The sequence below is a fragment of the Pseudorca crassidens genome, chromosome 19 (genome assembly GCF_039906515.1).
Source record: "Pseudorca crassidens isolate mPseCra1 chromosome 19, mPseCra1.hap1, whole genome shotgun sequence".
Classification (NCBI taxonomy): Eukaryota; Metazoa; Chordata; class Mammalia; order Artiodactyla; family Delphinidae; genus Pseudorca; species Pseudorca crassidens.
Genome location: NC_090314.1, coordinates 18,336,296 through 18,351,998, shown reverse-complemented (window position 1 = coordinate 18,351,998; position 15,703 = coordinate 18,336,296). Strand labels below are relative to the sequence as shown.

At 47.3% G+C, this 15,703-nt stretch overlaps 1 protein-coding gene across 3 annotated transcripts in view; it reads right to left on the bottom strand.

Moving 5' to 3' along the window:
* Positions 1–14,735, bottom strand: part of PHF12 (PHD finger protein 12) — a 40,015-nt gene extending 25,280 nt beyond the window's left edge. The window contains exons 1-2 of one of the 3 annotated variants that reach the window (XR_010937615.1): positions 14,096–14,735; positions 13,266–13,447 (exon numbers count right to left, since the gene is read on the bottom strand). Coding sequence is in view for 1 of the 3 variants with exons in the window: in XM_067716610.1 (XP_067572711.1) it covers positions 13,266–13,447; positions 14,096–14,161 (248 nt within the window). In the remaining 2 variants the exon portion in view is untranslated. Of the gene's footprint in view, positions 1–12,766; positions 12,873–13,265; positions 13,448–14,095 lie in introns of those variants that run through there. The other 2 variants (XM_067716610.1, XM_067716611.1) reach the window with 2 other exon arrangements.
* Between the last annotated feature and the right edge of the window lie 968 nt (positions 14,736–15,703).

Genomic DNA, 15,703 nt, shown 5'->3' with positions numbered 1-15,703 from the left:
TTCCATAAACAAATGCAAATGATGCATCTCTGTTGCTGAACAGGGTGTCTAGATTGGTCTATTTCTGGAGTCATTGAAAAGAAAACCACAAACATACACCCCTCAGCTAACTGTAATGCCTGCACTGACAGACCTCTCCGTGTCAAAGATTCAAAGCCCAGAGCCAGATGATCCCAACTTACAGCCCAAGGACAGAGCCCAGTTTTAATTTAGAATGCCTCTTTCATTCACTAATGAGGCTGCAGCTCACCACTGCAGGTGGAAGATATTGGTAGTTGTCATGGTTCTTGGCTCTCTAATTAGGAGGATCTATTTCAAGTCATATACCAGTGTGGTTGATCGGAGTCTAACCTCACTCATCTCCCTCGCCTATTAATATATGTGAACCTGCACGACATTAACATTTACTTCAGATTTAGTCGCCACCAGTGGGACCTGTTGCTCCATAGCTCTGCGTTAATTATCCACCCAGCACAAGCAGTTTTTCAATATGGAACTGGAAGAGAGAAGGGGGAGGGGAACAAGAGAACAAAGGGAGGAGGGGAGAGGTGAAGGGAGACAGAGAAGCAGAAAAGACTGCCTTTTATTTCAGAGACCTATTTTTTACATTATAACATGCAGATAAAAATGGTGTTGGGCTCTGGACTTTTTTTTTTTAATATGTTGTTACTGATGTATGGCTTGCAACTGTCCATCCAGCCAAGCAACACTGACATTTTAAAACTTGAGCCAAAGGCAGCCAGAGAGACATGAAAATATCACTTAACCAAATCATAAGCTTTGGTGTACGTCTTAGGACAAGAGGGAGCAAGTGGATGAAAAATACTTAGGAAAGAACACACTCCATCTTCTCTTCCTGGACTGACAAAAATATTCTATTTAACACAAACACTTAACAGGAACACTGTGCAAACAGCATGTCTGCACACAATATACCAACAACAGCCTTCCACTCAGGTTCTCTTCTAAAAGAGGTCAGTCAAATGACCCTGGTTAGGGTCCCTCCTGTCAGAATCCACCATTCTCCAAGAATCAGAAGCTCTCTAGCTACATAAACAGTCATTTCAGTTGAAATAAAATATCAGACTAAGAAAGATTCCACTGCCCGCCGCCCCGCATCATCTGTATGTCTCTCCCCGGCCCCTTTTGGTGGTGGTGGGGTATTCAGCAAGCAAACAATGGCACTGAGCAGTTTTGATTTTTAATTTCACAGTTCATGGGTCTCATCCATCCATGTGAGGTCCACTACCAGATAAAAATCCTGCATCTATATTTCACGGCATCGTGTAAGACCAACTGCAGAAGACAATACATGCGCGGAACAGGCCTCCTCTCTCTCAGACTGGCCCTGCTGCTCTCCGTCCGCTCAGGAAACGTGTTGGTACCAGTTAAAAGGGGAGTGAGGGTGATCGCTGACAGGACCACAACCATGTCCCAGCCTCCTAGCAGCCATCTTGATCTATAAAGGCACCTATCAGTACAGAAAACAAGCCTTTTATAAATTGAAATCAGCTTCTGTCCTGGAAAAGCTAAGAGGTGATGGGTAAAGTTTAATTTAACAATATCTTTTAAAACTTAAATTAAAAGTTATATTAATAATTCCCAAATTTAATGGTCTGTGTTTTGAGGGAACAAAATTTAATGAAATTTAAATGTCAGCAGAAATAGTAAGCTTTCTCTGGACACTTGTGTGGGCATCAGCTTTTCCCTTCATGGATGGCCTACCTTTCAAAGGCAGAGAAGAGGGTCATATCGAAGGATACTGGAGAGATGAAAGCAGAGAGAAAGTTCATGGGGGTCCCTGAACCTTAATTTCTTACTCTCCTTTACCCCAGCTACTGACTCAAATACAGCTAATGCCACAAAGTACATAAAAAGTACAAGGGCTGCTGGTTCTTTCATGCAGAGCCTTAGTAGCTGTGTTAACAAGGAGGCCAATGAAATGCCAGGCCATTACAAATGCCCTATTGAGAAACTTAGCTAGTTGCGTCACTTCCACAGGCATATAATCCTTTCAAACTAGCTGACTGTGCCCCCAAATTTTATTGCCTTCTATGTAGAGCTGGCTTGGGGCATCCTCCCAGTGAAGGACACCTGGAGAAGAGGGTTATAAGAAGTGCAGGGAAAGAAGGAGGGAGGGTAGAACCAACAGTTATAACAGGTGTTTGCCTCTGCTAACTTCTCTACAAGCCAAGCCCGGTGCCACAGGACCTGATCTACCACTGGTTGGCCTATTCTTGCAATCCTGGCTTCTCTACAATGGAAAATGAGCTGGCTGCAAACAGTTAAAAAATGGGCTTCATTCATTCACCTTATGATGGATGCTGGAGACCACCTATTTTAGAAAAGAGTCAATATTCTGGCCTCAACAGTCACTTTCTTTTTTTTTTTGGCAACAAAGGATTTTAGTTATTTATTTTAAAATTTTTTTATCATCTTTATTGGAGTATAATTGCTCTACAATGTTGTGGTAGTTTCTGCTGTATAACAAAGTGAATCAGCTATACGTATACATACATCCCCAACAGTCACTTTCTAATACTCCACTTTCTAATATTCCATTGGAAAGAACCAACAATTTTAATTGTGTATTCCATAAGAGTCTCAAAGGTATGGAAAACTGGGTACTGTTCCGTGGTCAAATTTTAGTGGGACTATCAAGAATAAGGAAAGAGGCTACACTCTTCTTGTAGACACAGCTCAGGGAATCTGGACCAGTTCACACCTTACAGATATTGGACCTAAAATTCTATAAAGGCTGGGAAAACTAAAAATAATAACATCCTAGGGAGAATATTTGAAATCCAACTAAATATAGAGCGGGTTTCTACCCAAGGCTCAGCTGCTTTTCCCTAAGGAGGATTTCTGCTTCATTTACTCTCCTCTGACAGGGTCTTCTAAAAAAAAAAATGAAGGAGGACGAATAATGTTACTGGGACTTTCCTGGTGGCGGAGTGGTTAAGAATCCTCCTGCCACGCAGTGGTTGAGAATCTGCCTGCCAATGCAGGGGACACGGGTTCGAGCCCTGGTCCGGGAGGATCCTACATGTCGCGGAGCAACTAAGCCCGTGCGCCACAGCTACTGAGCCTGCGCTCTGGAGCCCGCGAGCCACAACTACTGAGCCCGCGTGCCACAACTACTGAAGCCTGCACGCCTGGAGCCCATGCTCCGCAACAAGAGAAGCCACCGCAATGAGAAGCCCGTGCACTGCAGCCAAGAGTAGCCCCCCTCGCTGCAACTAGAGAAAGCCTGTGCACAGCAACGAAGACCCAATGCAGCCAAAAATAAATAAATAAAATTTTTAAAAAAGAAAAAAAAAAAAGAATCCGCCTGCCAGTGCAAGGGACACGGGTTCGAGCCCTGGCCCAGGAAGATCCCACATGCCGCGGAACAACTAAGCCCGTGTGCCACAACTACTGAAGCCTGCGTGCCTAGAGCCCGTGCTCCACAACAAGAGAAGCCACTGCAATGAGAAGCCCGCACATCGCAAGTAAGAGCAGCCCCCGCTCGCTGCAACAAGAGAAAGCCTATGTGCAGCAATGAAGACCCAATGCAAACAAAAATTTAAAAAAATTAAAGAATAATGCTACTATTGGGGCCAAAACAGCACAGGGCTTATTCCCCTCTTCTTTTACCCTTACCCTTGCCCCTCCCCCAATTTTACTCAGAAACCTCAAAGCTCCCCACCCTGCATGACTGAAGTAATCTCCTGGGCACGCTGTCAAACTGTGCTGTCGTGGTTTGATGCCACAGCTAAGTGCGGATTTGGGCTTCTGAAGCCTTCCAGTTATACCCCTGGTGACCTATTTAGGAGTTGAACATACTTGTCAGAGACAGAGTGCCATGATTTTTCCCTTCGGCCCACTTTTCTCTCAGATGGTCCCTAACCAAAGAACAGTCACCCTAAGGGCCTGAATGTGTGCACACAAATGGTAAGATTTGTGGAAAGCTTGTATACAGCAAGCATACAAGCCTTGCACATGAGCTCTTTCCCGTAACTTAAATAACCTGCAGGCACTTTTCTTACTATACAGCTTCCTACAACACCACAAACTGCAGCCTGAAGTCAAAGATGTCTGATATCATGGAATCAGGTGTCAGAATTGCTTTGAGTTAGAATGGCTAAGTGTCATCTATGCCAGGCAAAACCAAGAGGACTACCAAGGAGGGATAAAGCAAAACAAAGATAATAAAGCAAAACAGTGTTTCTCAATAAAGGTCAAAATTAGTGACATAGTTCTCCCTACATTTAAGACGCTCTTTCAAAAAAATGGCAAGATCAAGGAAAGTTAAATATAGCCAACCCATGTATAGAACTATGAAAAGTTACAGGTTTAGACACATTTAATGAGATTTATGTAGTATAATCTTCACAATGTATTTTGACCAATAATTGATGATTGTTAATGGAAAAAGTTCACCATAGAGTTTCCCTCTAATGTTTCCAGAGCTTTGTTAAAACCAAGAAGCAGTAGAGGGGCTTCTCTGGTGGCACAGTTGTTAAGAATCCGCCTGCCAATGCAGGGGACACGGGTTCGAGCCCTGATCCGGGAAGATCCCACATGCCGCAGAGCAACTAAGCCCGTGTGCCCATGAGCCACAACTACTGAGCCCACGTGTTGCAACTACTGAAGCCCGTGCACCTAGATCCCATGCTCTGCAGCAAGAGAAGCCACCGCAATGAGAAGCCTGTGCACCACAACGAAGAGTAGCCCCTGCTCGCCACAACTAGAGAAAGCCCGTGCACAGCAAGGAAGATGCAACGCAGCCAAAAAAAAAAAAAAAGAATCAGTAGAACTCTACCTGAGGGTTCAGTGAACATGGGAATTAAAAAGCTCACAGCTCATCACAGGAGCCCATGGCTGGTGGAAAGAACAGGAGTAGCTCCACATTGCCCAGTTTTGTAATGCAGACTTTTCTAAACTCACTCAAAGTTCTGTGCACTTCATTAGCTTCTCTGCTCTGTTCTTTGTACAAATGCAGACAGGAGGAAAAAATATCCAACAACCCTCTGAGGATCACAGCTGGATAAAAGACTATAAATGTGCTCGTGCTGCTACAAACAGGTTTCCACCCTAGAATTCAACGTTGCTAGTAATTCTGAGAGGTACCCCCACCCCTGCCTGGCCTGGAGGTAAAGTGATGTCTTTGGGCTACAGTTAAGCTCAAACCCCACAGAGAGTCCTCTCCTGCTCACTTGAGCTTATTTCAAAAAGAGCCTCACGCAGAGCCCAAATCAGTGGGAAAGACTAACGCTAGGTTCAGGCACTGAGTCCCCGCCACCTGCCTCCCCCACCCTGCTGTTACTAAGTCTTTTGTCCTTTCAAGACCGGGAAACATTTCCTGGGAGATACCCTGTACAATTTGTCAGAAAACAGGGGAAGGGCAAAGATTAAACACCAAAGCTACTAACATACAGAAAAGCAAACGTAATTAGGGAGAAAGGAACAGTCACCATGTGTTTGTGTTAACAAAGGTACCATCCACTTCGAAGAACCCAGACATCATTTCTGTTCCCCAACCAGTGTTTATCTTTGCACGTCTCTCATTTGTAATACCACTAAGTATTACGCAGCAAAGAGCAGAGGAAATGGGTCAGTCTCTGGCTTTCAAGTAGTTTAATGAACATTTAGTACAGGATTGCAAAAGGGAAAGGAGTAGTTCTTTGAATGAGTGAGTCAAGTTTTTCTTTATTTAGAAAATTTCATCAATCTGCAAGGTGTACTTGGAATTTGCTTATTGTGAATTCAGCAACAGCTGTATGTAACAGCCAAGTTCCTTTTTACTGATGGGTCCAATCAATAGTTTCTTCTTTTGTCAGTGCCCATTATACCCCTCAGTGTCTTTTGCCTCTCACACAAAACTTCGTCTTTATTCTTATTTGCTGAGACTAGATTTAGAAATAATTAAAGGCTTAAAGGATGAGGATTTTGATATCTGTAAGTGGCAGGCAGAAAAAAGAGTCACCTTCTTATTCTTAACTGTTGTTGAGTCATGGGAAAAGCAGTCAGCGAGCGACCTGTGCATGCGTCCTGGGCATGGTGACAAATCTGCAACACCAAAGTGCCTTTCTGAAATTTGGTCTAGGACTTGCACTGAATACAATGTCCTCCTCTTTCAGGAAACTGGCAGGGGGACAGCTGTACTCCTGTCCTGTCTCTTGGGAGGCTAGCATTATGCAGAGGTGCTCTTATAAGTGTCACTCATTGAATGGCAATGCAGCTGGCCATGTTGTACTCCCTGGGGACTTTAAGTCAAAGGAAGAGCACAGTGGAGGTGGGAAAACAAACTTTTTTTTTTTTTCCTGCTCTGGTGACTTAAAACTCTGGCACCTTAAAACAAAAATGCAGGGACTTCCTTGGTGGTCCAGTGGTTAAGAATCCGTCTTCCAATGCAGGGGACATGGGTTCAATCCCTGGTCGGGGAACTGGGATCCCACATGCCACGTGGCAACTAAGCCCTCAGGCTGCAACTACTGAGCCCACAACGAAGAGCCTGCGTGTTGCAATGAACACCCAGTACAGCCAAAGATAAAAAACAAAAACAAACAAAAAAACCCCAGAAAACAAGAATGCATTTCCAGGTGCCTGTGCTGCATTATCATAGTAAATGCCAACATAACCTCAACAAGAATTTTCCACCAGATTGGTCTGCTTAACTACACACCCAAGGAACTGTTGTGTATGCGCTGGGGGTGGGACAAGAAAGTTCAGAGATGGATTTCAGTATTCTACTCATAACTCAAAGCAAACAACATTCAGCTTCATCTATTTTCTATCGCCATATCACTTGTAGAAGAAAAAATATACCCATTTCTGTTAAGAAGCAGGACACCTGCATTTCTAGGGAGCATCAAAGCAGACGGTTTCTTTTTATAAGCTATATAAAACCTTCAAGCAAATATTCTCTGCATGTCGCCTCCCTATTTACTGTTATCTGGACTTACATAAAGACACGTATAAATAGGTGAGTTCAATGCACTGTTCGAACAACTTTTTGTTCTTGTTCACCGAGATCAAAAGCTCATTAACTGATCTGTAGTTATTTCCACCCCAAGCAGTTACCAATCAAACTGAGGTGATTAAAATCTTCCTCCTTAAACCAGGAACCAGGGGCCTCCAAGTATGAGAAGTGCCTATACACAGAAATTTTCTATTGTGGCTGGTGGGAGCCAGGTGAGCATCCTGCCTTAGGGCAGGTGGTGGATTTTTTATACTTCCTCTAGGGTAACTTCCAGCCTTAGACTTCTTTGCTAAGAGGGGTCACCCAGAAAAGCTGAAATAGCAACATACCAAATCATCATAAGGTTCCCTCCACTGAGACACATCATCTTGACTGAGTTCACAGAAAAAATCCTTTACTTACTGTCATTACATAGACAATATAGGCATAGACATTTAAGTGTACTTAAATCAACCATCTTTTTCTAGGTAAGACTAAAAATTTAAAAATAAAAAGATAGGGGAAGTGAAAAGACAACCCACAGAATGGGAGAAAAGACTTGCAAATCATATATCTGACAAGGGACTTGTATCTAGAATATATAGAGAACTTTTACAACTCAATAATAAAAAACCAAATAAGCTGATAAAAATTGGACAAAGATCTGAATAGACATTTCTCCAAGAAAATATACAAATGGCCAAGAAGCACATGAAAAGATGTTCAGCATCGTTAGCCACCAGGCAAATGCAAATCAAAACCACAATGAGATAGCACTTCATAGCCATAGGATGGCTTTAATCAAGAAGACAGGTAATAGCAAGTATTGGAAAGGATGTGGAGAAACTGGAATGCTCATACACTGCTGGTGGGAATGTAAAATGATGCAGCCACTTTGGAAAATAGTCTGGCAGTTCTTCATCGGTTAAATGTAAGAGTTACCATATGACCCAGTGATTTCACTCCTGGGTATATACCTAAGAGAAATGAAAACAGATATCCACAAAAAAACTTGCACACAAGTATTCACAGCATGATTATTCACAATAGCAAAAAGAAGAAACAACCCAAATATCCATCGACTGATGAATGGACTACAAAAATATGGTATAGCCATACACAGAATAGTATTCAGCCATAAAAAGGAATGAAGCACCAACAAATGCTAGAAGGATGAAACTGGAAAACTCACTGAGCCCTTTTGAGTAACACTTGCACTTTCACTCAGAGCTTAATAAAAAACAGTGTTTCATTCAACACACAGTAGTGACAATTTGAATTCCTTTTCAGTTCAAATCAGGTAATTTATTTGTCTTTATGATTTGGCTTTAAAAAAATTCTCTTGGGGCTTCCCTGGTGGCGCAGTGGTTGAGAGTCCGCCTGCCAATGCAGGGGACACGAGTTAGTGCCCCGGTCCGGGAGGATCCCACATGCCCCGGAGGGGCTGGGCCCGTGAACCATGGCCGCTGAGCCTGTGCGTCCGGAGCCTGTGCTCCGCAACCGGAGAGGCCACAACAGTGAGAGGCCCGCGTACCGCAAAAAAAAACACAAAAAAAACAAAAAAAACAATCTCTTGGAAACATACTTGATTAAGAATTTTAAAAAGACCAACATGAATCTCATCTCCAGATTAAAATGAAGGCTGTACCTAAATATGGCTTTTGCACATTTAAACATGTAAAAAACCACACAACTCATTTACAAAGGCCCCAAACAGCACTAATGTACTAGTGGAGCCCATCTGTAAAGTACTTTGAGAGCCTTAAGGAACAGCAGGAGATGGATGAGATTATAACTGCATTCTACCTTTCACTGAGTATGGTAATTAATTTTGGGACAAGCCCGAAATGAAAAATTTCCTACAACAGTACCACTAAGTATTTGCCTTAAATTACACAAAAACTGTTACCTCTGAGAAGTATTACCTCTCTTTCTGGTTTTAATATTTCTGACGCTTCCTTTCTCAACCAAAGCCATCTGGGTCACAAACATTTTTTGAGTAAACAACTCATACCAAGTATTAGTCTTATATTTTTAAACAGCGATTATCCCTTATCTTTGAACTAAAGTACTCATTTCATAAAAATTGGTCCCGGAGCCCCACATTAATTTGACGAAGCATGCATGTGAAATTGAGTTAAAGTTAAATGTTACTAGACCCCTCCTGTTTGAGTGGACCATTTAAAAACAATACTACACACCCAGATTCCAACACAACACAGCAAATGCAAAAATAAATAAAATACACACAAAACCAAATTAGGTTTGTTTATTGTTGAGTTATTTTACTATTGAGGGGGCAGAGTGAAGGGAGGGAGTCCAGATGCTGTCACCTCCAGTTCTTCAGTGCCAGGCTTCCAAGCACTTGGAATGTCAGAAACAAAAGATGTATAAGATAATGTTAAAACAAATGTATTTTAATTCACCACTTGCCTGATACTATTCTAATGACGAGCTAATAAACACAACAAAATCAGAAAAATCACCTCCTTAAAAGTTCAAACAGTATAGATTTTCTGCAAGGCAGTTTTCTACTGTGTGTGTGAAACCTTTCTTGTTATGACTCACTGAAAATTAAATATGCAAAACTCCAAGCTGAGCTTAGTTTTGCCTGTGCACAGAGACCTTTTTACTCTCATTCTTCGAAAACCTCATTTTGGATCATGCTGCCAACACCAGAGAGAGGAAAGCCGGCCAACAATTCCAAATATAACATGCGGAGGCAAATGCTACAGAAATCTGTCTGACGGGAAGCGACCATGCTGAGGTCTGCTGAGGTAGAGGCACTTCTCAACCAGACCGTTCTGGTCCCTCAGACTGTTTGGAGCAAAATGCAATCAGAGGAAACCATCCAGGTTCCAGTCAGCCCCATTACCGATGCCTATGGTATTCACTTTCTCAGTGAGAACAATCCTATCCATCTCAAACAGAAAGACGGGTCGGCGGCAACCAGAGCTCCACCAGTTAGTCTAATTTTTTTTTTTTTTAAGGCCAATTTTTAGAGACCAGTCCATGGAGATCAGTATTTTCGGAAAGCTCAACTTATTGCACGACAATTATGATAAAGGTAAGGTTCCCCAGGGAACACTTAAAAACATCTCTTCCTAATTCTCTAGGAGCAGGTTTAGTAACCCCTAACCCCACTCTGAATAATTGATAAACCAGTTAAACTTGGATAAAATGATTATACTATCACTTAAACAAATATGAAGACATCAGCTCCTCAAGTTTAATTCTTCAATGAGTTCATGGTACTGAGCACAGGACAATTCATTCCCTCACCCAGATCATCAGAGAAAACCCAGAAATAGGGCTCCCAGTCTAACTGGGAAGAAAGGACTGTTCCTCATACAGAGCCCTGGCCCCTGAGATAAGACAATTAATACAGCTTATGTGACCAGTCATTTCCTCCAGTAGATTATCTTAGGAAAAATCCCCCGTGGTTATGGCCATGTCACTAAGCCCAGGAGGTAAAGCTTGCCTAGAATCACTTCGGGAGCATTTTACTAGATGCTGTTCACTGGGAGGCAAGCTGGCAAGGCCACCAGAGACTGAAAGAGGACTTGTCTCACAGAATTTTGAATGGAGATCCACAGCAGCACTGCAATTATGACCTACAGGGTTTGTAAAACGCCACCTTCACTTTTGAACATTCTGTACATAAGGAAAATTATCATTACTATGCTTACCTAAATAATCCAGTCTTAGTTAAAAAGGGAAGGAAGAGAAAATATAGTCACACCTCCTAACCTCACTCCCACATGACACAAATAAACAATAACGGGACAAATTACCATGAGCACACCCAGGAATCAAAATTTTCTGACACCATTAAGTGCTTGACCTAACTACTTGGGTTGAGATGGTTAATGAAATACTTCACTTGGGCTAGAAGAGTGTGGGGTAGGAGGCAGGAAAGTGGGGTAACCCTCACTTGAAAGAAGGGTTCCTGCCTTTGTACCAATATCTGCAACGTTTTGTGATTTATATAACTACTCAGATAAGTCAATGGTACATTCAGTCCTGGCATCTTCAAAGAGGGAACTGGAGATGTGAAACAAGCTCTGCCTCATTTACTAGGATTCGCAAAGCTCTGATTACCAGTTCCCATTCATGGTCTTAAAAAAAAAGTAGTCAATGAAACGCACAGTCTGAATCTCACTAACAGCTAGAAACCCCTCCCTCTCTCCTACCAGCTAAAGTAGAACTGTTAATTGTTACAATTTGACAAGACTTGAACTCATCAAATTCAAAGATTCAGGGGTTAGGTTTTATAGTTCGAAAGCCCAATCTCAGGCAAAACAGCACACTTTTTCTATGCCTGAAGTTTCTAATAAACAATTTCAGCTTTATTATACAAACAATAATAAAGAGCTTACAAAATTCTCACTCAGTATGGGAATCACCATTCTTGGTTAACGGTAACTTCATTCTACAGGTAAAACATTAACCCACATTTTAAATCAAGAAGTCTACAATTCAGTCTTAGTATGTATCAAACAAGCGCAATAAAAAAAAATCAGCTCAAGTTTAATTCTCAACCAGAGCAACACAACACATCCAGGTACAAATCTCTTCTGTGCTCAAGAACAGCACAGGAAACTTGACAGGAGATTTTTTTCCCCAGGTGGATTACACCTTATACCAACAGGAAGCAAAGGTTAAAAACCACAGAACCTTACTGCTGGTATTAGTCACTTCACAATAAAAATTTTAAAGCCATTGGCAAAGCTTCCTCCAGGATAATCATTTTTGTCCCTGCAACATTACAAGCCAAGATAGGGTGCTCTCCTGGGCAAAGGAATCTTGGGAATGGTAATGGGAGCTTCCTACAAAACTTCTGACTACAGACTTAATTTGCCCAGTATCAGTCATCTGTCTAATAAGTGTTCCAAAACCTGCAATTAGTACAAATATACAGTGGGTACTACTCCACCAACCGAGAAACAGAATGTGAATGGAACTGTGTAGAGAGCTTAAGGAAAACCTCACTTTTTTTTTTTTTTTTTAAACAGAGGGCTAAAAAAGGCAACATCAAAAACGGGTGGGAACAAACAGAACAGCCCCTCTCCTTCCCGCTCTCTCCAGCCATCTCTCATAAACGCCTGCCTCAGTCAACTGTTGCTGAACAGAACAAGACCCATCAGAACAAGATACAATCGGGGTCCCGGCGCAGATGTGGGATTTTTGTGGAGGGCAGAGGTGATTTCTCCAGGCAGAACCTGGAGTTTAAACTCTTCTTGGCCGGATTGTTCTGGGCTGAGCTGCAGAGGAGGATCAAGCAGCGGGCGACCAACCCTGGTCCCTCCCTCCCTCTTCGGTCTCTCCCCTCCCCTCGCGTTCAGTAAGCGTCGCGGGGGTGGTGGGGGGGTGGGGGGAAAACGCACAGCTTTTTTGCTCCGGTCCTTAAAAATGCCCTCGCGGGGCCACCACACACAATCCTAACCCCGACAGCAAAGGATTCTGCAGCGAAGGGTTCGCCGATCCCGAGCGGAGAAGTGAAATCGGCGCCCAATGGCAATTTTAATTGTCTAACCCGGCCCGATTTCCCAAGAGGCGGCAGCGCGGGGCGGGGAGGGAAGAGGGAGGCAGCTCCGACAGGCAACAGGGGGCAAGCGGCGGCAGAGAAAGGGGACTAAAGCGGCAAGATCCCAGCCCCGGCCCCCGAGGAGCTTCCGCAGAAAGGACCCCGAGGCAACCCCCACCGTTCCCCGGGAGACGTTTGCAAATCATATATGCAGCCAAAATGGCGCTGAGAATAAAAATATAATTTAAAGGCAGGTCGCCATATTGTAAACAGAGAGGCAGAGAGAAGAGGCGGACTCGAGAGACACCCTCCATGATTTCTTCCACAGCCGGGAGCGCCCGGGCGCCGGGTCCCGCGGGTCTGGACCAGGGCAGCTCCGGCCGCCGAGGGCTCCGCGCACCCACCGCGAGGACAGCCCAGCCAGGCAGGAGCCCGAGGGCGGCAGGCGCGCGGGGAGGCGAGCGGCGCAGGGCCCGGAGCTCCTCCCCTTCCTCCCCGCCACCGTCGGCCGTGCCCCACCGGCTCCGTCCCGGCTCCTCAGCGACTTCCAATCCCAGATGGGGCTCTCCTCACCCCTCCCAACCCCCACCTCGGGGTCCGGACCCACAGCTGCTCCTCCCCCCCCAAACGGCCGGATCCGGGCAGCACCTGGGGGCGGGGAGGCGCTGGCCCCAGCGGCTGCAGAAAGCTAGCGGCTGCAAGCGCCCGTTATTTCGGCAGCCAGGGGTAGGCCGGGTGAAGGAATGTTCCGAGGAGGGTCCGCCAAGGGGCTCCGGAGGGGTCCCCAGACCTTACCAGCACTGGAGATGGAAGGCGGCCGGGCAGTGGTCACAGCACAGGAGATCCCCACCTTCTTTGCAGCTATCGCAGCTGTCGTGGTTGGTGGCCCTGCCGCTTCGCCGGGGCTCCTTCTCAGGCTTCCGACTCCGCTTTTCTGCCTCGTCCGTCTTGGGGGGAGCCAGCAGAGCTTGGATTTGCTGCACACACATACAAATGGCGTGTGTGCACACCCGGAGGTCCCGGGCGGTCCGTCGCCCCCCCGGCGCGGCTTCTCCGTCACCCACCCCTCTCCCCCCTTTTGTCCTTCTTCCTCCCATCCAGCCTGCTCCCAGAACCTCTCAGCCCCCGGAACCAGGGGGAGCCCAACCTAACCGCGTTCCTGCAGCACAACAACGAGAACGGCTTCTTCCAAATGGGGAGGATCAGAGTAGGGGGATGGGGAGAGGGTGCGCGGTTCCCTTCTCGCCACTTCCTTGTATGGACAGTGGGGGACTCCAAAGCCAGGCTCGGGAGAGGCCTGAAGCCCAGTACCCGGACGTGCTGGGGGAAGCACAAAGGGGCCGACAAGAAGGGGGTGGGGAGGCCCGCCGGTGCAACGAGATGGAGTGGGTTGGCGCCTCGGGAGAGCGAATCGAGGGCGGCGGGTAGGTGAAACTGCTGCAAACGTCCTCGGCGGCTGAGCGTAACCCCCCGAGTTGCAAAGATGGGAGGGAGAGTCTGGGTGAGGAAGAGCCCCCCCGTCCCCCGGCCCTCTTGCGCTGCGAGCTCAGGGCCGGCTTTGTGGGGCGGAGGGCGGAGGTTCCCTCCCGGCGCTGGGGGAAGGGGATGAGGAGGGCCACTCTTACCTCCATCAGCCCCCCCGACGTGTCCAAGTCGTACACGATCGTCTTGGTCTCCATTTTCTCCCACATTCATCCACCTCCCGGGCTGGGCGCTCTCTGCTCCGGCCCCCCCAACCCCGGGGGGAGGGGGGAAACGGGGGGAGGGGGTGCTCCTGACCCCGGCCCCCCTTCTTTTTTCCAAACACGGGTCCCGACTTCCTCGCCCTGGCACCCCCCCCACCCCCCGGCCCCCAGTCCCCGGGACGGCAGCGTCCTCCCCACGGGCCGTGAGGGGGGAGCGGCCCCTCAGCCCCGGCCCGGCGTCTGGCTGCACGGTGGGTCCCGGCTCCGGGAGTCAGGCCTCGGCGGGGCCTAGTCCCACAGGCTAAAGCCGGTGCTGGCGACCGCTGGTCCGGCCGGGAAAGCTGGCGGGCGCTGCCATCCCGGGGTTGGGGGGATCGCAGTGGGGGTGAGAGGTTAGGTGAGGTTGTGGTACGTGAGGTGACTGCGGGGAGGGTGATGGGGGGTGGTCCCCGGGCTCCGCCTCTCGCCGCCGCCGCCGTCTGCGTCCCGGCTGCCGCGCACTTGGCGCAAACTTACCGCGAGCGCCCGCAAAGCCACCCGCGCAGGCGCCCCGGGATCGCCGCTCGCCGCGCGCAACCGCAGTGACAGCCGGCGGCCGGGCTCCCGCGCAGCCGCAGTGAGGGGGTACCCCCCAGCGCGCAGCCGCGCTGGCATTCGTCTGGAGAGCCGAAGCCCCGCCTTTCTGCCCTGCGCCAGCGTACTGAGAGAAAAGGGCGGGACTTGAGGTCTCGCGCAGGCGCCTGGGAGAGCGCCTAAGGGTCACGGCGCAGCCGCAGGAACATGGGGATTCTTCATCCATTGGTGTTTGAGTATAGACCAAGACTACTCTGTTCCCGCGCAGGCGTATTGAGGATGCTCCCCTCCCGCCCCACAGCAACACAGCCGGCTCCGCGCAGGCGTATTGTCACCTGCAGGCCCTAACAAGAATGCTTCTCCTTTCGCCATTTTGGTAGTGGGATATAAACCACCGTGTCCTTGGTGCCCTCAGGCATGAACAGAAAGGAGCAAAGTGTGGTGTTGGCTAGAGCTGGTAGGCTGTCGGTGACAGCAAGTACTTCTAGGGATGTTGTACTGGACTCTGGTTCCAGCGTCAGGTGTGGCTGGACCAGGCGCCATATTGGTAAAGAGAAAAGAAAAGCCATCGCGACGGAAAACGATGCTTTTGGTGTCGGGTTGGATGGCTACTATTCCCTCTTCCCTCCCGCTCCCAGCAGTAAATTTTAGCCTGAGCATTCCTGCCTTTCATGGTGATGAAAGGAGAGGTCAACCTGCCCGTTACTACCCTCTCTTGATCACTGTCCCTGAGAATGGCTTTCCAAGAGGAAGCCCAAAGCGAAGAGTTTGTAATGCTGACAACGCCCAGCTACCTGCCTACAGTGGACTTCAACTCCCAGTTTGCAATGCGCAAAGGGTCCAAAGGGCGAACGAGAGCGCATTGCATCCTGGGAGCAAGAATCGCGATGGCGCTGGTGGGTTATGGGGGCCGTAGTTCCGTGTGCATGCGATGCAGTGGACGGTAACATAGACTCGGGGAAGAGTGATTTGCCT